Source organism: Notothenia rossii (assembly GCF_949606895.1).
Source record: "Notothenia rossii genome assembly, chromosome: 7".
NCBI classification, from domain to species: Eukaryota; Metazoa; Chordata; class Actinopteri; order Perciformes; family Nototheniidae; genus Notothenia; species Notothenia rossii.
This window is the reverse complement of record NC_136905.1, coordinates 45,521,305-45,545,690: the sequence shown is the minus strand read 5'-3', so window position 1 is coordinate 45,545,690 and position 24,386 is coordinate 45,521,305. Positions and strand designations below refer to the sequence as shown.

General features: G+C 42.4%; 1 protein-coding gene across 3 annotated transcripts in view; it reads right to left on the bottom strand.

Moving 5' to 3' along the window:
• Positions 1-24,386, bottom strand: part of ncalda (neurocalcin delta a) — a 163,499-nt gene that overhangs the window by 26,479 nt on the left and 112,634 nt on the right. For 2 of the 3 annotated variants that reach the window (XM_079693205.1, XM_079693203.1), the window contains one exon: positions 6,713-7,123. In XM_079693205.1, coding sequence (XP_079549331.1) covers positions 6,713-7,090 — 378 coding nt within the window. In that variant the 5' untranslated portion in view covers positions 7,091-7,123. Of the gene's footprint in view, positions 1-6,712; positions 7,124-20,146; positions 20,460-24,386 lie in introns of those variants that run through there. The other variant, XM_079693204.1, reaches the window with a different exon arrangement.

Below are 24,386 nucleotides of genomic sequence, written 5' to 3'. Positions count from 1 at the left end.
TGTAGTTTTTGTCTGATATAACAATAAATACAACTTTATTAGCTATCAAGCTATGAAATATGTTTTGCGGCTCCAGAAAAAAAAATGTTTTGGAAAAAGGAGCAAAATGGCTCTTTTGGTCAAAAAGGTTGCAGACCCCTGAGTTAGACAATAAATAAATGCTACATAAACGTTATCTTGCACATTTTATCTAACCATCTCCGTTTCTCTCATCTGCGTGCGGGGGCGGGGTCTCACAGACCTGCTGCAGCGCTGTGCAGTGTGCACACAGTTCTGCCGGTAATGAATATTACATTTTGTGAGGAAACTTTTCCACCAATAATTCCAATAAGTACTCCAGAATGTATTCACTTCAGGTTTACGAAAGTAACTGTAATCAGATTACAAATGTAACGCCAGCTGAATACACTTGATTTTTGTATTCTGATTACGTAACGCCGTTACATGTAGCCGTTACGACCCAACCCTGTGTATATCTCTCCGGACTGTCCACCAGCAGATAAAAAACACCCACCTCTCCGCCTCTTCCAAGGGACGTGGGAACCGTGCGGCAGAGTTTCCGTTAACATTTTTTTTCTTCTGAGAGCCCAGCAGCAGGAGAGGTGGGGAGAGGGAGACGTGGGGAGAGGGAGGCGGGGCTATTTCACTGTTATCAGAAAATGATCGTATAGATCGCTGCTAGATGAGGGCAGTGGGGGTTCTTCTTGGAGTCCGGCTTTTTTTTTTTTAAAACCAAAGTTCTTAGTGAACTTTGAGCCATCATTTATTTTGCAGGCAGCTCTCTGCCTCTCTCACGTTATTATGGCGCGCGACGGAACCAACAATCGGTTTTTACCGTAAATGAGTTCGGTTCAGAGGATAAAACACATACAACATTAATTAAACTCGATATTTGTTCACTTGAATTTCACTTTGAATTCTTGGATATTCTCAATGGGTGAATACATTTTTTTAAATGACACCGAAGTTTCTCAGGGTGGGCCAATGAGTAAATTGGGTGGGCCTGGGCCCACCCTGGCCCTATGGTGGCTACGCCACTGATACAGACCGACGTTAACAGCAGCCCTGTCTGTGCACACGGAGACCGACTCTGTCGTCCGGTGATCTAACCGCCTTCTGGAAAAGCTTCACAAGTACGTCGGTACGCAAATGCGCTTTGTGACACAAGTGACGGTACGCATTTCAGATTGTTGTGTACCTGCGTACCAGTTATGTGCACCCCTGATTATAGATTCATATTGGCTGGGATTGGCCATGACTAGCCTGAAATGCTTCAGATATCTGAATCAGTAGAGCAACTAATATTCAAAACATTAAAATAAAAACTTTAGGGCTGTGAAGGTATTGTAGGAGAGACACATATAATATTCAAACAAGAAAAAGCTGGCTATAATTAGTCTTTTTTAGAATAACAACGATGATTGATATACAGTATGTAATGTTAATGGGGTCACTCATAGGGACAAAGCGACAAATGATCACCAGACTGCACTTCTTTTTAAGTGTGTTTCTTTCAGCTTAGTGTTTTGGTTTTATTGCAGCAAGCAGTTTTCAGAGGAAAATCCACTGTACACTGCACTGTCTACACCCCAAGCAAGAGTAGCTGCTCCTAATGCTAATGTGGATTCAAATGAACAAAATCAATCTTCCAAATACCATATATAAAGTTAGCGACTAGCCAAACTACCATTGGACAATAGTGCTGTCATTGGTCATCTTCACTTGCTCAGAACACCTGTTGGCAGAGACCTGAGTTGACAACACTGCCGTTTTAAGTGCCTACTGTTATGGTAATTATTTTGTAACGCGGGGGGCATGCACACATTTAAAAGTATGTTTACATGAGAAGCTCCTGTGAAGGAAATGCTTGCTTCACTTTTGTTGTTTGCACCACCAAGAAAACGTCCAAAAATGTGACTGTAAACGTAAAGTACAACAGTTAAACATTAACACAGACAGAAAGGTGTTATCCTATTCAAATGTGAAAGTAACCTTTAACTCTCATTTTACAATCTGGTTAAACATATTGTTGAATGTATTTCGATTAAAATGCCTGCAATGCTTCTTTGAACAGAACTCAAATGTGATGTTAATGCGATCTATAATCTCTTAACAATCATTAAAACAATCACATTGCTTAAGTGACTTTAAAGAATCTCTGAAAGCCCACTCAGCCTAAAGGGCATTTAGACCCCATGTACCTTCATCAACAAGAGTTTAACATTCAGGGCTAACACTGTTAATATGAACGTCCTTCCCTCATCTTTCCTGCAAAAGGCTGCTTCTAGCAAATATGAAAAAACAAGTAGGTGTTACAACATTTGCTAATGATTGCATTGGGAAAGCCATGCACCAATTGTTTTTGATCTAAGTGTATCATTTAAATAGCAGGACTGGTAAAATCACCACCTTCATGACTTTAAGATTGTAAGACCCTCCCTTCATGGAGCACAGCCGTTTGTCCTCCTGTTCTTAAAATGTTTTCCCTGCTCTCATAATGAGCGTGTTATGGATACAGTGGCATTACCTACAATACAAATATAACAAACTCTGCCTTGGCTAATGTAACAATTGCTGTGTTTCTGTGAGTGTGTATGTGTCTATAATAATAATAATAATAATAATAATTTCAATTTATATAGCGCCTTTCACGAAACCCAAGGACGCTTTACAATGGGAAGTAACAAAACAAAACAAAAAGTAGTAATAATCATACAGATACATAGGCCGAAGAAAACAAAACAGGAACAGGTTGCTGAGTACTGTATATTAGTTGAGGCCAAAGGCCTGAGTGAACAGATGGTGTTTGAGGTGTTTTTTGAAGGTGTCCAGAGAGTCTGCATTCCTGATTGCAGAGGGGAGAGAATTCTAGAGGGTGGGGGCTGCAACACTGAAGGCTCTGTTGCCAAATGTTTTCAGCTTGGAGCGCTGGATGGAGAGCAGCCCTTTGTCGGAGGACCGCAGGTGACGAGAGGGGGTGTAGAGCTGAAGGAGGTCAGAGATGTATGGAGGGGCTAGGGAGATGAGAGATTTGTAAGTTAGCAGGAGGAGTTTGTACTGGATGCGTGACTTGACCAAGAGCCAGTGAAGGTGGATGAGGGTAGGGGTGATGTGTTGCCAGGGCTTAGTGCGGGTGAGTAGCCTGACTGCAGAGTTCTGGACGTACTGGAGCCTGTCCAGGGCTTTGCTGGTGACCCCGAACAGAACTCCATTGCAGTAGTCCAGACGAGAGGAGATGAAGGTATGAATGAATGTTTCTGCAACGGGGACGGGGAGAGAGGGCCGGAGTCTGGAGATGTTTCGTAGGTGAAAAAATGCAGTTTTGACAGTTGACCTGATGTGGGAGTTAAAGGTGAGGCTAGAGTCCAGAGTGACGCCCAGGCTGCGAACCTCGGGGGAAGGGTGGATGGAGCCGCCATCGATGGTGAGGAGCAGATCTCCAACCTTCCGGAGCAGTGTTTTTGGGGCCACAACCATGAGCTCTGATTTGTTATTGTTGAGTTTAAGTATATTTTTTTGACATCCAGGCTTGGATGTCGCGGAGGCAGTTGACAAATGACAGTTGGGGTAGCTGGGATGATGGATTTGTACTGATGTAGAGTTGGGTGCCGTCGGCATAGGAGTGGAAGTTGAGACCATGTTGGCGGATGATTTCACCGAGGGGGAGCATGTAGATGTTGAATAGAAGGGGGCCAAGCACCGAACCTTGCGACACACCTTGGTTGACAGGGGCTGGGGGAGAGCTGGATTTTCCGATGGTCGCAAACTGTTGCCTGTTGGAGAGGTAGGGATGGAACCAGGAGAGGGTTGTACCAGAGAGGCCAAGGTAGACGGATAGGCGGTTGAGTAGGATAGTGTGGGAGACTGTGTCGAATGCGGCGGAGATGTCCAGGAGGATAAGGATGCTGACGAGGCCTGAATCGGCGGCTATGAGGAAGTCATTGGTTATTTTAATAAGGGCCGTCTCTGTGCTGTGGTTGGATCTGAAGCCTGATTGGAAGGGTTCGTAGAGCTCATGGTCGGACATATGATGGTGGAGTTGGGCAGCAACTGCTCTTTCCATGATCTTGCTAAGAAAAGGAAGGTTGGAGATCGACCGGAAGTTGCTGGGGTCCTCGGGGTCGAGACCAGGATTTTTGATGATGGGGGTGACAGCTGCTATCTTGAGGACGGCAGGAACCTTGCCTGATTCCAGGGAGGAGTTGATCATTTTAACAATGGTGGAGCAGAGGATGGGTAGGCAAGTTTTGACCAGGGCAGAGGGCATGGGGTCGAGGGAGCAGGTTGTAGCCTTAGCTTTTGAGACAAGTTTGGTAACCTGTGTGGCATCCACTGGTGCAAAGGAGGAGAGACAACATTGAGGCAGGTGTTGAGTTGAGCGAACAGTAACTGGAGGTGGTGTGGCATGTGGATGGGATGGGGCAGAGGCCTGGAGTTCCTGGTGGATGGAGTTGACTTTGTCCTCAAAGAAGTCAAGGAACCTGGTGCAAAGCTCGGGGGCGTCTGCTGGGTTGGGGGGGTCAATGGGGCGGAGTAGGCGGTTTATGGTGGAGAAGAGCATACGGACGGAGACTGGTGGTGAACCAGGGGGATGAGTGGGTGAAGGAGACAGTGCGAGTAATGAGGGGGGCAAGTGAGTCGAGACTCAGGGAAAGAGCAGTGTTATACTAAGCTACCAGTCCGTCAACCGAGGTGTCAGGGGGATCGGAGGCCAGGTGGCTAGCTATGAGGCTGGTTATGGCTGGTGCGCTCACTGATTTTAAGCTCCTGTAGGTAATTGTCCGCAGTACAAGCTGTCTGGGGAGGGCGATAGGCACAGTGAACAGGATGGCATGATGGTCGGAGACAGCCAGGTTGAGGCACTGCAAGTGGGAGGCAGTTGTGCCAGTGGTACATACCAAATCCAGGGTGTGGCCTTTGGCATGGGTGGGATCATGGACATGCTGTTCAAAATTGAAGCAGTCCAGAAGTGCCAGGAAGTCAGAGGCAAATGTGCAACAGGGTGAGTCCACATGAATGTTAAAGTCTCCAAGAAGGAGCGTAGATGGTGACATGGAGCAGATTGAGGTGAGTAGCTCAGATAGTTCCGACAGGAAGATGGCAGAGGCTGAGGCTTTGGGGGGGCGATATATAATATATAAGAACAGCCTGGAGCCGTGCAGATCCAGATAGAGTGAAGGCAAGACATTCAAGTGAGGTGGTGTTGGATACAGGAAGCTCTTTGATCGAGATGTCTGCCCTGTATATTACAGCCAGCCCACCGCCCCGACCAGTGGAGCGGGGCTTTTGGAGGTAGACATAGCCAGGAGGTGTGGCTTGGTTGAGTAATAGGAAATCCTGTCCAGTTTGCCATGTTTCGGTTAAGCAGAGGAAATGAAGTTTATGATCAGTGATAATGTCATTGATCAGAGGTGCTTTTTTGTTCAGTGATCAAACATTCTGCAGCATGAATGTTGCATTGTTGTTTGTAGTTATTAAGGCAGAGGGGGTGAATGGGCTGATGACGTCGATACAGCTGAGAGGTCTCAGATTACAGCTATGCACGTAGGGTGTGCTCTGATGACGTCGGCGAAGTGCGACGGACCGCCTGTCTGTCTGTGTGGTGGGGATGTCATGGTCAGAGTTGACAAACTTTCGACGTGCAGCCCTATGCACATAGCGGGGACGGCGAAGGAGTCCAAGTGATTGTATTGTAGTGAGGCAGTTAGGAGTGTTGTGGCAGACAAGATTCCACATTTGCAGAGCGAAGTATTTCCATAGAGCCATGTCAGCAGCACAGAGGAGCAGCGGCTAGTTACGAGCTGCTAAGCAGGGGCTAGGCGGCAGCTAAATTGAGAAGCCAGCAGTGGCTAGCAGTGAAATGCTAACAAGAAACTGGGTAGCAGCTGAGTTGAGGGGACAGACTGGGGATGTGGAGAATGAAATGGAGCTCCAGAGATCCCAGGTTGAAGAGGATGGCTGGTAGCTACGCAGGAGCTAGCGGCTGAATGGCGGCTAGCAGTGACAGCCGATCGTCAGCTAGCAGTGACAGCTGATCGTCGGAGAATGTGTAAGCGTAATAGGTACACAGTCGATAGATCCAGACGGTTATGGTAGCTTTAGTAGACTATTTGCAGTGGGTTTGTGGTTGTTAGAACACAAAAACACGGGGAAAAAACAGCACAGAAAACACGATTGTTTGGCTACGAAGTGAAGCGGCGACAAACACGCCAGCGTCCTCACTCACGCAACTGTGTGGCTCTGTAAAGGTTCTCTGGTCGGTCCATTCAGAACCCGAACAGCTATGCGTTCTGATGCATTCAGAAGAGACTGCCAACATGTGATGGAAACAGATTTTCTGTTAATGTAATACAGTATCTGTCCTGCTTTTCTGTATTTTAGACACTGGGCTCTTTTGTCAGCCATAGTCTGTTCAATAGGGCTGCAACATTTTTACTTAAATCGCCACATGTACTTGTGCAGTAATCGAGCTGCGAAAAGCACAATTTTTGAAAAAGAATGCAGAATTGTAATCTACAGACTTAAGAAAACATGTGTCTTTGTAATCAATCTTTTAAAAATGAAAATAAATTGGGCAATGATCATTTAATATATTTTTTAATCATAATGATAATTGTGATTTAAAAATGATAGATTTATCTTATATTGTGAATAATATCACAATTGCAACTAGTTATTTTTTCCAGCTCTTGTAGCCTCCATGCACACTCACCTGAACAATCTCCAGCATCTCAGATTTGCTGATGTACCCGTTTCCGTCCAGGTCGTACATACTGAACGCCCATTTCAACTTCTGCTCCAGCTTTCCACGTGACGTCACACTTAATGCGATGATAAACTCCCGAAAGTCTATTGTCCCATCACCATTGGCATCGAATGTGCGGAAGACATGCTCGGCGAACTTTGAAGCGTCACCGTAGGGGAAGAAGTTACCGTAGATCTTTTTGAACTCCTCCATGGAGAGGTTGCCGCTGGGGCAGTCCCTCAGGAAGCCCTTGTACCACTCCTGGATCTCGTGCTCCGTGAAGTCGGTGCTCTCCAGGAGATCCTGCATCACCTCAGGGCGGAGCTTGCTGTTCTGCTTCCCCATGTCTTTAGGTCCTGTCAATCACTCGGCTCACAGCTGGGAGAGAGGGAGATGAGAGGGATTGGTTTTAGGAGGGGATTCATGTCATGACAGCAGATACATATATAATAACTAGGGCTGTCAAGTTAACGCGTTAACGCATAGTTTTAGCGCGATTAACGCATGTGTATTTTTTGTCCTCGGCCGCCCCGTAGTTTCAGAGCGCATCGAGTTTAAAATACCATCTACAAGCTGATGCTGACAGCCCCGCTCCTGCCGTCCGCTTGCGGCAGACCACACTTCCACGCTCACCGGCAGGCACCGACTGGCCATCGGGAGGACCGGGAGGGTGTGTGTATGTGTGACGCGACAGAGAGACCTTACGTGTATTGTTGTTGTTGTTAGCATCTGGTGCTAGCTAGCTGCGCTAACGGATATAAGGAGCTGTTTAAATGAAAACAGAGGAGTGACATTTCGCCGACAACTGCGCCGAGCGCTTGACTTTATGCAGGTAGCCAGACAGTGGGACATTGTGGGAAAAGTCAGCACATCAGCACGGATAGTGCGCGCAACATGATTGCAGCGTCCAGGCAGCTCCCGTTCGAGCATATGCCTTGAGTTGCACATAGCTCCAACGATCCGACCATCACACACACACACACACACACACACACACACACACACACACACACACACACACACACACACACACACACACACACACACACACACACACACACACACACACACACACACACACACACACACACACACACACACACACACACACACACACACACACATTGTATTATTGTATGATAGAGGTTCCAGGTTGAATTGGGGCGAATATTTGTAATGTTCAGAGGTTGTTGTGTTTAATATTCATGAGAATATTTGTCATTGTTCAAATGATAATAAGCATTTGCATAGAGCATATTTGTCCACTCATATGTTGATAAGAGTATTACAAACTTGAACAATATTCCTCTAAGGTACATTTAGAACAGATAAAAAATTTGCGATTAATTTGCAATTAATCACGATTAACTATGGACAATCATGCGATTAATTGCGATTAAATATTTTAATCGACCTAATAATAACATTAATAAGTTATTTGACATTTTTGCAATCATAAACTGTTATTGCTTGATTATAACTATGGTAAATGAAGAGTGCAAACGTTTGACAGGCTCTATGATCAATGCTTGTGACAACAACAATATACAAAAGGTCGTAGAGTCTGTTATCTAAAAATACTTAGCGTGAAATATATCTGTTGAATTCTACTTTACTTTTGTAAAGGAGTTCAGTGGTTCCATTGTCAGGTGATGCTTTTGAGGCCTGGAAGCCTTGTAAGCATACCCAGCATTTTAAGCCAAGGACACAGTGACTTGACCGAGGTATGAACCCAAAATGTAAGCACCCCTTCTTTTTAGACTTTACATTTATCAGGACTAAAATCCTCCCTTTTTACAAAATATTGGAACTTTCCATGGCAACCCGCTCTGTGTACTGCCATATGCCCATCACAGGCTTAATGAGACTATAACGTCTCCACACAAACACTTCACTCACTTTAGCCACACTGGAAGGAAACAGTGGTGAAGCCCAATTATATTTGAGCATAGCCTCTTAACCAATATTTTTCAGATTCATAACCTTGATAAATAATGACTTAATCCTCTCCCTGCAGCAGTATCAGTGTTAGTAGTGCAGGTCTTTATGAACAAGACAAAGCTTTATATCCCTGTTTGCAGTCCATTTCAATTTCCACAAAATAAAATACCTAACTAACACGTTACGTTTACTGTATTTATTACAATAACTTGTTTGACTAGAAATGTCTGACTTGTTTATAGATAGATCCATTGTTTTAGTTTAGCTTATGTTAAAATGGTGGACATGGCCCAATGAATTTCTAGTTTTATATATATTTCTTTTATATTATATTATATTTATAATTATAATTGTTTTGACTGAAATTCAATTGCAATATGATTTGCAATCTCTGGAGGAATTGATCATGTTTGCACACATTTTCTTATTATCATTGAAGTAAGATAAAAAATGGCCATGGAGTGATTTTTTTATCTGAAACAAAGAAAGATATTTTAGGTTCTAAATCCTAAAAACTCAGATCTTATATTTAAAACTGTATCCAAAACCTTTCCCCTCTCTGACCTCTCGAGGTTTTATTAGAGGGTAACAGGTTGCAGAGAGGCCTATTCCGGCCGGGGAGTGTGGAACGTAGCCACAGACCTACTCCTTACCTCTAACCAATTCAGGTTCCAGTGGGGACCTTTCTCCCTGCGTGTGCCTATCCACCTCTGTTTCCTACTTCTTACTTGCTACCCTTTTCCTTCAACCTATCCTAAGGGAGTGCATGTACGTAGATACGTTGTGCCTCTCCACCTCTGTTCCCTACTTCTTACCTACTACTCTTTTCCCTCAACCTATCCTAAGGGAGTGTATGTATGTAGACACGTTAGTTTAGCTGCTATAGGCTTGGACTGCTGGGGGGGGGCACCTTACTCCGTCTTTCTGTCTGTCTGTACCTGTGTACTCTCATGTTCCGATTAAACCAGCTTCCCCCAAATCTCTTTTTTGTGTCCATATATACGCCGGGATCCTGAGTCGAGGCTAATCCTGTTGCTGTGGTTGTGTGTCCTGGATTCTGAGTTCTGGACCTGAGTCCTGGACTTTGAGTCGTGGCTGAACCTGTCTCTGCGGTCCTGCCTGACTCTCACCATACTACTTCCCTGATGGCTCCCACAAGATTGCTGACATCCTCGTGGATTCATCTTCTTATTATAGACACATGCATTTCCAAACATTTGGACTACCTATGTTGCAAATGTGTTATCTCTTCGATTTACACACGGCATCTATTGCACGTCTGTCCGTCCTGGGAGAGGGATCACTCCTCTGTTGCTCTCCCTGAGGTTTCTCCCATGTTCCCCTTTAAACTGTGGGTTTTCTCTGGAAGTTTTTTCCTTGTACGATGTGAGGGTCTAAGGACAGAGGGTGTCGTATTGTCATACTGATATTCTGTACAAACTGTGAAGTCCACTGAGACAAATGTAACATTTGTGATATTGGGCTATATAAATAAACATTGATTGATTGATTGATAGGTTGGGTTCAAGTTTGCAGAACACGATTTGGAGAACCTCTCTGCATCTCCACTATCCTTCATTCAGAAATATATTTTCACATGTTTTACCTTTAACAAAGACCAAATATTGCGCCTCCTGATATTTCAATATTGCACTAGCCCCTATTTACCATGTTTCCATTTTGATCCATTTTGCATCCCTAATTAGAATCACATAGGGTTATTTCACAAAGTCATAACTATGCAAATGCATGAATATTTATCTCATAATGTCTTATTTATTCATTTCACATTAATGGCTTTGGCCTCTACAGACATGATCTCTCCAGATACAGGGCAGTCAGAGACAGGGAAATAGTGACGGAGCCCCAGTGGAAGAGTTCTGAGTCCGTTTTCTATCTGCCCTTTGGGTGACACATACAGGAAGTGCCTGCTCTGCTCTCATTGTGCTGTCAATAGTAAACATGTTCTTTTGGTGGATGGCAGTATAGTCATACTCCTTTTTTAGCCTGTGTTATCATAAAACGTTACGCTATCAAAATACAATTGTAAGAACTGTTTGCAGAATGCAGTATTTCCCAAACATACTTTATCTTGTGTTTAGGTTGTATGTATTTATGTCTGGCAGGCCTACAGCCCGGCATTGCTCTGTTAGTCCTGATATGGCCTTCACTCTGAAAACTCTCAGGAAATGAGTCACTTGTGTACTCAAACCACGTAGCAAAGTCCTTGAATACAACTGGCTAAAGGAAACTGTAAGAAATGACAACGACTGCTGAAAGTTTCTTTCTCACATCCTTAGGGGCAGGTCACTTCAGTGTCTGGTTGACAAACATAAAAAGATTACAGTTGGTAGGCTTTCGGTCTACCAACAACAATCCAAGGCAGGCACTACAGAAACCAGGACCTCTTGCTCCCAAGGTTCAACATAGGCTACTACTGAGGAAATTCAACAGTGTAAGCAAGGATATTTGAGAAGTGATAACTTATCAGAGTGTCAAATGATCTACTCTCAGAACCTGGTGGAAGAGCTTGAGTGCCCTAGAAAAATGTAAAATAATCAGCCGGTTGGCTAATGCTACAGAAAATCTTCTACCTCTCATTGGTAAACATGATGATGAAAACAGCTCTGAAGTCTGGGTGGGACATAACCATGATCAAGGGGAGAGAGCACTTGAGTGGCACACATGAGTAGAAGAATGATTTTTGATGAAAGGAATAATATTTGACACTCTACTTTGTTAATTTCTACCACAGACTACTGTTTGCACAGCCACACTGAGATCAGCTAAACCGCTGGGAAAGGAAGATAACACTGAAGAACATCAACATTTAGCAAGCTGCACATATATCAATAAAAACATGATAACCTGGAGACTGGAATCAGAGTTACAAAAGGGAAATCCAAACTGTAACATATAATACCGGTAAGTACCCTGTATCAAGATTGATGCAAAACAAGTGACATTTGACCTTTTTAGAGAGGTTTAGAAAAACAAAACCACCTCTGGGGTCATTTGGGTGTATTTGTCATATCTCTGGAATCCATCGATCGATTTTGATGATTGACACCTCTTTTTAACTGTTAGAGCCAATAGAATCGAGAAGCCCGGGGTCTCCCGGGCTTAACAGGTTAACATTCCATCCACCGTTGTTTAGCTTTGAAAAAATGTGTTAACCCCTTTTAGTTTATTTTTGCGTTTAAGTGTCCATATTCATCAAATAAAAAAACTATTTTCTTCATCCATCCCACTGACTCACAAATCTTCCCGTCTATTTACTTTCCAATTCATACACTCCTCAACCTTGCTTGTAACTTATTTCCATGACTCTCCATCCTCGGTTTCATTTCATCCACACATGAACAATTCACTCTCTTATGAGGCAATTTCAGTGCAGTTACCATAGTAACATTGGGCAAAAACCACACAGCCATTGATGCAATTTCTGGCTGAGCAGGCTGCATTCACACACTCATGGGTACACAGACTACTCACTGTCAAATACACACAATGAGTGGCTGTGGGCTGTGTCTATCTGTGTGGGGGTGCAGGTATGTGAGGTGAGTAACATCTAGCCAACGGGGATTGTTTTAACTCTAAACACAACAAAATTATTGAAAAATGCTTTTCATGCAGGGTGTACATAAACTGATCGCATTGTTTCAGCGGTCTACTCGGCATGTATCCTTCATTTCAAGCAATTACTTACATCTATTCATTTTTACATCAATCAATTATAATCATCAAGGTATTAGCTACAACTGACCAATACTCATAGAACAAGTAGCAACATTTGTTTGGAAAGGAGCAGAAATGTTTAAAAGAGGAAAGATACGTTACATGATATAAATAGGCTTCAACCACATCTAACAAAAGTACCTCATTCTGGGATGTCTTAATCCCAGGTCACTAGGGTAACTATCATCATATTAACATTCGTCCAACCCCTAACCACTCTCTCTTTCACAGAAAACATGATCACAATCCTTTCTAAAATAAAAGGACAAAAGATCAAAGATTCAAATAATACCCCACAAGAACACAACTAAAGAGTCCTTCTAATCCTTTACAGCCGTTTTGATCTGCAGCTTTCCCTCTTTCCCAAAGCTGTTGGACCAGCTGTTTCAGATGAGAGGGGCTATTGTGCAGCTGCAGCAGACTCCTGTGGAGAACGAATCTCTGATGGAGAAGACCAGGTAAACAACTGTGTGGAGTTGTTGGGGTTGAAGGGTTAACTGAAAAAAAGAAGAGAAAAGCATCTCCAAAACTCAAAATAAAAAAACCGACTGTCTCCCAATTTTGTAACAGACCATATTACATCATGTTTATAGAAAAAGTGGACAGAGGCTGACCCAGAGGAGCACATGAGTTTGTGCTACTTTGACTGAAGCTAGCAGGATCTGTCTCCTCGATTCTTCTCAGCTGACCACTCCCCACAATCTCTTTCCCTTCAATTCATCACAGGCTGAGAGTGGACTAACAGCACCTGATGTCTTCTCCCATTGATCAGGGTTGCAAGCTGCTGAGCTTGATGCTGCCCACGGTTGATATTTTCAGCTCTTATACTTTTAAATGGCCTCCTCAGCCTTCATTAGGTTGCCATGGTAACAGACCTGATAGGAGGAGGAGGCAAACACATATTGGGTCTATTGATTCAGGAGAAAAATAGTTAACCAAATCCGAAGCAGAAGATGACACACTTCCACAAATCACTTCATAATCAACTTAAGGGTTGTGTAATTTCATATTTGCAGCCACAGTGTAGAGATCCGTCACTATGGCTGTACAACTATGTGTTATAATCCTTGTAAGAGGTATTAAATACAGATTATATAACAACTTGACTGTATGAGGCTTGCATTAGATATATGAGCAGACAACAGCAGAATAAGCTACTTCTCAGTGACATTTGATGGACTGTTATGAGAATCAGATTAGGTTGCGTGACTGTAAGGATCTCATCTTCATGTCCTCTTTGTCCATAAAGGCCTAGTACTCTGAGGATGGGGCTTATTTGTTTTGTCAGTGTGTCCTGGTGAGAGATTTCTGTTTGCCTGGCGCTGGATCATTGGAACTGGTCGCCATGAAATACAACAAATCATTAGGTTTTTATGACTGACTTATAGGTTGCAACAGGTGGAAACAGAACAGGGGTCTGTCCCTCCAGTATTTGAGTTATTATAGTGGTTGTGCTCTGCTAGCTTTGACAGGTTTAGTATAAAGCACTTTTGGCTACAATATTGATCTCCTGCAATAGTAAATGGAATATACTATAAAATATAAAAATACCCACTGCAATTCTGCAAGTGCTAGGCACAAGTCAACATCCTATTTGATTATTTGTGTGTAAGATATGGAAATAAAAGAATATTATTGTAAAATACTGAATTGTAGAGCTTTTTAGTTTAAGTGAGAATGATTTTGTTTTCATTTACCAGAGAAAATGCTTTAAGACTGATGACTAACCTCTGTGTGTGGTGGAGGGAATACTATATCATATAACACATTTGGCTGGGTAATGCTAAGTTTAAAACGTCCCCAATTGCAATAAATCAGGGCAGATGTATGTCTGCCAAGCGACAGTACAGCCAATGCAGAAATAAAAAGAATAGTCAGAAGTCATATGGAGAAACAAACATGCTGCGTATACAGTCACAATGTGTAAATGAATATTGGTGTTTGGTGATAGGTTTCAGCAAACAGTCAATCCACTCCCGCAGTGGCTCAGTCAGTAGGGGCTTGGACTGTGAGATGTAGGGGCGGCGGTTCAAGTCCCTGAACAGACCTAAATATGGAGTGTGGACTGCTACTTGGAGAGGTCCCAGTTCAACTCCCTGCCGTGGTGCCCTTGAGCAAGGCACCGGACAACCCCCTTCCCCCACTGCTCCTAGTACTAGATTCCTGGTACTAGGATGGGTTAAATGCAGAGGCCAAATGTCACTGTGTGTGCTGTGTGCTCTGCATGTGTGACCATTAAAGAGGGTTTCATCCCTCCCAATTCTATTCTTACATGGTCTCAGTTAAATTATTTTAACTGATTTATATCGGCTGCTCTCTGGGTATGGAATACATCTGAAGTAAATATCAATGTCCAGGCAAAACTTTTCCATCACTTCAAACCTTTCATACATCAACTGCTGCTGGTTTTGGTAATGCTTAGCCTTTGTTCAAAGTAAGCTTTCCATAAAACTGATCATAAAAACAAACTGCCTCCCACTCAATCACACCTGCTGGATATCCATTCCCATTAGCATTGTGAATGATGAAGTGGGATGGCTGTAAAATGTGCCTTAGCTGCACTGTAACTGATAAAAGATGTTTGTGGAGCAACCATAAGAGCAGCTGGGGAATGTAAGGCTGTTTCAGAATAAGAGAAAGGTCTATCATGTCCTACAGTATAAGAAAAAGGATCTATGTTTGACATGCTTGAGTCTGGAGATGGTTCGGATTGAAGAATGCCCCTGGGGGTGCAACAAAGCATGCTCTGCTTCCTGTGGTAGATGAAAATATAGAAACAGGATATAACATCACGGAAAATAACAAACAGAATGGAAGTGACATCACAGTGGAGGTCAGGGGTCAGGATGAACCCAGGGAAGTGGGATGTGTTGAACATCTAAAATGTTTCAGAGAATTACAATGAGGACATTTCAAATCTGCAGCTGATTCATGCAAATATAATTAGTTTTAGGATCAGAATAACATTTTTTTCGCTGCTGTGATCAAATAATAATTTCATACAGAATAAATTACAACTATAGCCAAGTCCTTACAGCTTGAAGTGTCTATTGCTTTCTTGTAAAAATCCTCAGCACAGTGTGGTTTCACGTGATACCAGTGGACTGAAGAAGACATTGGCTTCTGAATAATACTAGCTAAATACTGAGGGTTTAAGAATAGAACAGTCAACAACTGGCTTGGATCCTCATAACACAGCAATCAGTCAAACTCTCTGCTCATAAACACAGTCAGAGTTAGAATGAGTGAAGCCCTCAAAGGAAGTCTCAGTACTGTGTAGATAACTGATCACAGAGTAGCAGCGTTTTTATAAACAGTGAATAAAAGCATTTGTCGCATGTGCAAAAGATATTCAAGCACTAGTCTGTGTGGGCTTACAATATCTCCATCTGTGTTGTGAACAGCTGCCACAACAACATGAGTGCATACAATACAATACCCCCTCTTCATGATAGAATCTTCAATTTTGACAAAAAGTGCACATCTTCAACAGCCATTTCTAAGGAGATACTGTATTCAAGTGATTTTAAGTGACAGTTCAGGGATAGCAGTGAGTCATTCACCCTCATTTTTGGCAAATAATTCAAACGCTTTATCGTGAATAATTCAATATGTTCCATGTTGGAGTTTCTTTTGTGCTTTATTTAAAGGTCCCATGTCATGGCTATTTCTACTGATCATAGTTCCATTGTTGAGGTCTACTAGAATAGATTTACATTGTTCAATGTTCCAAACTCACATTGGTTTCTCATACAGCATCTCTGTATAGTATGTGTATTCACTCTCTGTCCTACACGGCTTGTTGGAGCTCCAAATTGTATCCAAATGCTTTACAAAACAAGGTATTTTCACTCCGTAATTATTGTTATTAATTTTTAAAGTTTTAAGGTTTCTCTCGTTACATTGTGGTCTGCCACACACATTTCTGCTGGCTGCAGAGTGAATGGAGAAAAATGAAAATGTCTGTCTCTTCTCTTATCTCGGAGAATCTCTCTACCCCTTTTTTTCGATTTGTCCATAGTTTCTGTCTCCCTCCATCATAAATCATCAGTTACATAAACTGCCTTCAAGTTAGTTTCCCCCAGTGTAACATGAGACTCTCTTAAGTACAACACAGGATGTTATACAGAACCCTGGCTCATACGCTTCTGCTAAGCTTGTTTGTTTCACAATTAAATAGTTTTCCTCAGGTTTTCTGTCTCAAATGTATGTAGGCATAAACTCAACAGATACACACATCCCTGTGTATTTGTGGGCTCTGTGGCAGAATAGAACTTGGAGGGAGGCGAGGCACCTTTTTCCATTATGTGATTTTATTGGACTTAAAACCAATGTAACACTTGATTCCAATTTGTTTCACACACAAACACACTATTCTGGACATTGATTGGCCACTCCCATCGAGTCAAGGATGCACAAAATGTTGGGTTCAAATAATGATAGTTTTGCATTTTCTTATTATGTGTGCTAACCACCTGCAGCCTTGCCAACTGGCTTCTTTTTTATTTTTTATTGTGAGATGTCCGAAATAGGGTTTTGTTAACAAAAGCTTTTAAGAATTTAGAGACCCCACTTGTCTTACATTTTTCTTTGTGTCTTAAAAAAGAAGCTAGTTGACTTTTAGCTTAGCGGTGATGCTTTGAAGTCATGAGTGCTGCAGTTCGTTTAAAGAATGACGCTAACTTTCCTTGTTTATGTTGGAAAATCATAAAAGTGGTTAATAAATGGAGATTTTCCTGTTGAAATAAACTGCAAGTATCATAATGGTTTGCTTCCTAGAGAGTCTATCTTCTGTAATCCAATGGAATGGCAGAGTTGCTTTGGCTTTTGGTTGAGAGAACTATCGGCTTGGCATACATACATATGTTATCCCTGCACCACTCTATTATGGACACTTTGGTTAGTGTAAAGCTTCAAATAAGTGACAGGAATTGTTATTTTGGCTGTAAAGAAAACTGCAAATCCAAAAAGCTAACTATTACCTATTTTCCATTGATGAGCTCCTCCCTGCTGTTTTACAGTTTCAATCTTGGCCCTATGTAATACAGATGTGTGAAATAAATATAGTTGTGCTTGAAAAATGTGAACAATATAGGTAGAGCAGTTATGCCACCTTCATAAAGAGAATCTGACCTAGGGATCAAATATCCCCAGAGACACAATCTGGAAAAGCCCCACCTGTGCCTGGTGTGTGATGTGTGAATCAAGCCAGTAAACAAGATAAGCACATACCATGGTAACCATCTCATACCACTCAGGCATCCCATAACCTCTGTTGTAGTGTAAGTGTGTGTGTGTGTGTGTGTGTGTGTGTGTGTGTGTGTGTGTGTGTGTGTGTGTGTGTGTGTGTGTGTGTGTGTGAATGTAACATGAAACACTGGGTTTGACGTATTAAATCAAATGTTACACTTCAGTCTACAGATTGCAATAGATCATTGCTTCACTCCAACACTAACGTGCAGATCAGGCTAACCTTTTGACATCTTGTATGGATGACATCACACATACAGTAATTCCACTGAAATGTACTCATACATTGCCTTAGACATTTTGAGATATATCGTAAATAAAGATGCCATCATGGCAATACAGCAATAGGATCAGCTCTAACATGTATTCTCCATTAAGCTTATTCCATACTGAGCTCGAGCATGCAGGATTCAATTACAAAGTCATATGTTTTTTATTGATGTATGCCGTAATATCTTTGACCACTAACTGTACGTTTTTCGTCTGTAAAAATGTAGCTATAAACATTTAACTTCATACGCACGTACGCACGCACGCACGCACACACACACACACACACACACACACACACACACACACACACACACACACACACACACACACACACACACACACACACACACACACACACACACACACACACACACACACACACACACACACACACACACACACACACACACACACACACACACACACACTCGGGTCGAGAGAATTATATACTGCTGCAGGAGGTCAGACAAAGCTACCGGCTGCATGCTAGTGTTGTGTGTGTGTGTGTGTGTGTGTGTGTGTGTGTGTGTGTATGTGTGTGTGTGTGTGTGTGTGGGTGAGTCTGGGTGTGGGTGTGTGTGGGTGTTGGTGAGTGTGAAGCAGTGGCTCTATTTGTTCAGGGTAAATGCTGCCAACACATTCAGCTCGTAAACCACACAATCACACAATAATTTGATAACAATTTGCTTATGCACAAACACAAAAGTATTATTCTGTTAGACAGACGTTTTCTTTCTCTGATCTCAAAATGGCTACGTGTGGTATTGATGCAGCTCATTTCACAACAGGAAGACACTTCTGAATGCTGAACCCTCAGGCATACACGACACATGGAACTGCTTTACGCAGACAGAAAACACTGAAGGATGACTAATGCGAGTCAAAATTCATGTTACTTTTAATCTGCTTCTTTGATTCTCAGTAAAGAAAAAAGATCCAAATGGAACATTAACATAGGTCACAAAGGAGTATTCACCATTTAGGAGATAAGTGAAGGATCATTTCTACTGAACAATTAATAAAAGTCCATTATGTAACTGCATTTAGCTAACCTAATGCACTGTTCAAATACAAATAATTATATTCAAATAGGGCATGAAAGGTATTATGTCAGAAAAACCTCTGATCCAAACCGTCAATCCATTATTAGAACAGCAACTGCAAATCCGTGTCCTCATCTAAGCATTTAAGTGAATGGAGTCAGTAGATATCCGGGCCTAGGATACTTCAGGCAGTGACAAAGACCTGTTACATGCTCTTGGCTTGTCTCCACTTCATTAAGGAGGGACTGCTGTGGCTGGAATGAGAGGAAGAGATAAGGTCTCAGAGAGAGAAGTGTGGAGAACTATAGGCAGATCCCAACCACTTGTTATGCACATTTCCCTTTCTTTCCATCTTATTTAGGCAAAATGTTGGATGGCATGCCATTGTTTGAGGCGCACAGGGAGGTGTGTGTGTGTGTGTGGGCCATTGGGGAAGGGGGTTCGCAAGCTATTCAGAAGATTCCTGAAAAAAAAGAAAAAATGCTCTTATCCAGGCCCATTTCTGAATGTCTATACAAATATATATAATAACCCAGATAACCTAAGAGTTATATTTGTTCTGCACATACCTCTGAGGCTTTCCCATCCTCTCTGAGGGGGGCAGGTGGCAGCTGCTCTGCCCCCCCCTGCCTCTGACTCTCTGGCAGACAGAGCCAGCAGCAGCCCACACTACTGCCTCTAACATTAGCAACGCTCCAAGAGGAAAAGCCATGTGGAGCTGCCCATCACTTCCAACTACACAACACGTAACACACTCAGCTCCCGTGTGATCACACTCTTCTTCTTTCTCCATCTTTGCTATCATACACACAGAAAACAGATCGGCTGGGAAAGAAAGCTACTAGCCTCAAAGCTTATCATAATAATGGATCTCCCTTTGGAACCTTAAACATCACATTAGTTTCCTATCTTTGGCTCTTAAGTTTCGATAGATGATTAAAGGGAGACAAAAAGAGTTCCCAAACTGACCGTCCTTCCCTCTCTGTCTGGGAAACGTAGCTAAAAGACAACTTCCCTTCTGCACAAGAATGTGACTCAAACTTATGAAGTGAAAGCTCCTCTTTACGCAGCTTGACTTACTGAACACCCCCTCTGGAAGCAACCACTAGCTGTTAAAGCACACAAAACACACAAAGAGAAAACACAGGAAGCTTACCTCACTTTACAGCAATGTACAAGCCGCTCAGCAATCCATCACCCAGCACTATCCCTCAAGACTAAGTTGGTGGGAGCAGCTGTAGCAGCAGAAGAAGGAGCAACAGGCGCGAAGAAACGAGATCACCACGGAGAAACAAAGATGAGAGCAAGAGAGAGAAAGTGAGAGAGAGAGCAAGAGTGCGAGGGGGAAAGAATAGCAGAGGGGGGAGGAGAAGAAGGACCGAGTGACTGAGACAGAGCTAACGGTGACTGACAGACTAGCAGAGACTCCGAGTCTGAGCAGGAGGTTTGCTGAAAGCCAACAAACTAACTCGCTCCTCTGCCTGCCTCTCCAGGTTGACGTCAGAGCGGTCACATGGCCCTGCTCTGGTGTGGAGGGGGAAATGAAAGGGGAGGGGAGACAGAGAGACAGAGAAAGACACGGAGAAGCCTATGTTGCCCTGGTAACAGGCACACTGCACTGCAATGATTTCAATAGGTCATCTGACACACACATGCACACACAGATGCACGCGCACACGTTCTTACAAACAGGGAAGCTGCTAAGAGACAAATATAGACAAAAAGTCTTTACACTGATAAATGAAGAAATAATTTAAGAAAGTGATACAAAGCGGATCAGATTTCCTTTAAAAAAGAAAAGAAAAGGTTTACAGAAAAAAAAGGCAATTAAAGAAGGAATGTGCACCAGATAAACTACGCTTTTAAACTCTGCCTCTGAATAAGCATTATGTTTAGCTCTTTACACCAGGTTTGTTTGAACTTTAAGGTATGACCTTATTGAGGAGCAATGGTGCATATTATGGGCATTTTATTGTATTTTTTGGGCCTTTCGAAGCTACTATAGAACACAATTCCATATTTTGTCATGATTTGGGTCAAATATTGAAAAGCTTATTTTGCCAGAACAAGAGTTCAGTTATTAGAAATTGACTTTCTCTGTTTGTCACTCTGAAATGCCCAAGCATGGTCAGTCCTTCATGTCTCCAGTGATTTCTTTCAAGAGATGACTGAGAAGAGAACAAAGGTATAAAGAAATATGGAGAAGAAATGAATAAGAAACAAATACACTTCATTACTTTAGGGAAGTGGGGAATAGAGAGACTGGAGTTTCAATTGCATTTTATTTCATTTTTATGATAATACTGTGAGACAAGCTGAGGAACAACACCTGAACAACGATATCAGATTTCAAGAATAACACTTTGATTATCAGCCAATCAACAGGGGGATAAGGTTATGATCACGACTTCATGCCTCATTAGCAGAGTGGAGACTACACAGATGTTGTCTCTGTCAGAGGTAATGGTGCCTGCACTCTTTCGGGTAGCAGTGTTTGTCAGAAAGATTACAGAAAAGTATATCTTTACACAATAACAGACTAATACTCAAGTAGAGTGGAGGCTGCATAACTGTCGGTGAATAATTAATTAAAGCAATATAGCAGCTTGTTAGTTTAGCAAAAATGGAAAATACCAATCAACCACATTTGCCATCAACACTGGTTGGATATCCACATATCATCTGGCAAATCGTCCCTTTAACATAAACACTGGAAACAGGAAAATACATTGTTTGGCTCTTTCCAAAGTAAACAATATTTACTTGTCAGCACCTCAGTTCACCAAGTAACTCAATATATATATATATGTGTTACACTCCAGCAATATACAGTCACTGCTTCGAGCCAAGTAATCCTTCCCCTGTTAAACCTCAACCTGTTATAGCACAAATGTAACAAACTGCATAGAAAGTGTTTCCTGAGAGGTGCTGCTATCAGTTGTTTACCTTTATGCTTAGAGAGCTGGCAGTTGAGTATTTCAGAAAAAGCACTCCAAAAACAATTCTAATTTGAGGTTATTCAGTTTGCCAGTTACAGTGCATAAACACAAAATGAACTGAATATACCATTTCTATTGACATTATAATGGCCTCCTTCTTTGTCTATCCCTAACTAAGACAACAGAGAGACATTCTGCAGCATGTTAATACTGCATATGAGGGGGGGCCACAGTCTGAAATGTTCTCTTGCAGAAGGATAATGTTTCCAAACAACACATTGCATTGCTTATTGTAATAGTACAAAGAGTGATACCGACAGCCTCTTTGTCCCTGATAAATACTATTTTGTGTTTTTTTTATCCATTCCATGAATTGTTTTAAGTATTGCATTACGTATAACAAGTGCAGGCTTTCCAACAGTAAACTCATACGTCAAAATGTCACCAAACTTCCTCTTCCAAAATGTGCTGTGCATTGTGTCAAGTGTATCTGGGACAGGGCTTGAGTGTCAGACAAAGACTGGGGGAGGGGGGGGGGGGTGCTAAGGCCACACAAAGCAGACCCTCCTCACCCCATCCTCCACTGACCTGTGAGTCTCACCAGCTTTGGGCTTTCAAAAAAAAATGAATTTCATTAATCTGAATAGCATCTGCTGGCTGCCTGAATGGAGCACCATTGGGCCCAGATTAGGGTGGGGTAGTGTGGAGAGTGGGGTGAGTTCAGCCAAGTAAAACACCCCCCCCACTGGACTGCTACAGTAGGTACGTACAGAGGGGTGAGCAGTACTCAGATAGTAGAAATACCACAGTGTTAAAAAAACCATAAACAGTAAATAATACCAGAAGTAAAAGTACTCAGTTCGCATAAAGGCCCATTTCAGAATAATATGTTTTATTGGATTATAATTATTGATACATCAATGTGTTCATAACTCTTCTGAGTGGCGTTAAAAGCATGTTGCATAAAGCCTTATTATCACATTAACTTTGAAAGCCCTAATAGAGACACAAGTAGAAATGCCACACAGCGCCGAGACAATCAACAGTACAAAGACATTTAATAATGCCTACAGCTATCAAGACTGCAAAGATCCTGCTGTGAGACAAAAGTGAAGAGGGATCAGATGCTGTACGTTACTGAAATAAGTGCCTTAGCAACAGGTTAGAAAATTGGTGTAGGGATGAATTATTTAGATTAAAGTGTCCAGGCGCGTTCACACCGGAGTACTTTTCCTCTTTAGTTCCGTTAGTACCCCTTATATTCACACCAAAAAGAGTACTTAGTGCCGGGAACTTTTACCCCCATTTTTAGTGCCTGCTAGAGAGGTGGTCCAAAAAAAGTACCAATTTCTATTGGCTGGGTGAATTGCAAACCACGCCCCGTAAAACTCTGAAATGTTTTGTGAAGCCGCCATTGTATTTGTGGCATTAGCATTATTAGCATTAGCCCCGCGCACCAACGGAGAGAGAATAACTTATGGAAACACAAAAAAAACATGGGAGCGGTGGAGTGATGAGGAGGTGTCGGCGTTCTGGCGATGGGAGTCCCAGCAGCTTCTACTGAAGCCAGTCCCCAACTCCGGGGACTTCCGGCCGGGGACTTCGGGTGGCAGTATACGCCGTAAACCCAAAGCAGAAGATGACGAAGTGACGTCAGCGGCTCATTTGCGTAATCTTCCCTCAGGGAAAAGTACTCCGGTGTGAACGCGATTGGTACTTAATGCCCTGGGGTATTAAGTGCCGGGGCACTAAGTGCCGGCACTAAGTACGGCAAAGCACTTGGTGTGCTAACGTCTTGAAAAACAATGTGGAAAAAGACAATACTAGTATATCCTGTTTTATAAGGGCTGCATTTGAAGGTGAGAGGATATGCCAGTTATCATAAATAAGTGTAAGGGGAAAGTCAAAAGGGAATTATTTGTTGGTAAATGAGATTATTAAAAAAAGACAAAATGTTGCATTTTTACAGATCAAATATTTGGTCCTACAGACCACCTTATATAACCTTTTAACAAGGCCCTTACCAATACTTTTAAACTCCACTCAGAACTTCTGTAGAGGTATGTAATCAGCTTCTGAGAGTGTGTTTGTGTGTGTGTGTTGGGATGTAGGGTGGGTAACTGGAACTAGAGGGAATTCCTTCCTCTTGAAGACTCAGGAAGCAACAGCATGGGAGGAAGAGAAAACTATTTCTCATTTCAAGGAAAGCCCATTAGGAACTGTTGCGTGAGTCTCTCCCCAGTGTGAATGTTTGAGACTCACATCAAAATAACTACATCATTGTCAAGTTTCTAAAATTAGCTATGGGTAGAAAAAAAAGAAGTCTTAAAACAAGCAATACTGAGTAATGACAAATGTATGCTTTTACCTCTAATCATTAACCCATGTTTGTATAATGTAGTTAACTCCGTGTGTTGCTGCTAGAATACATAACACCTGACGTGGAAACGTTACTCG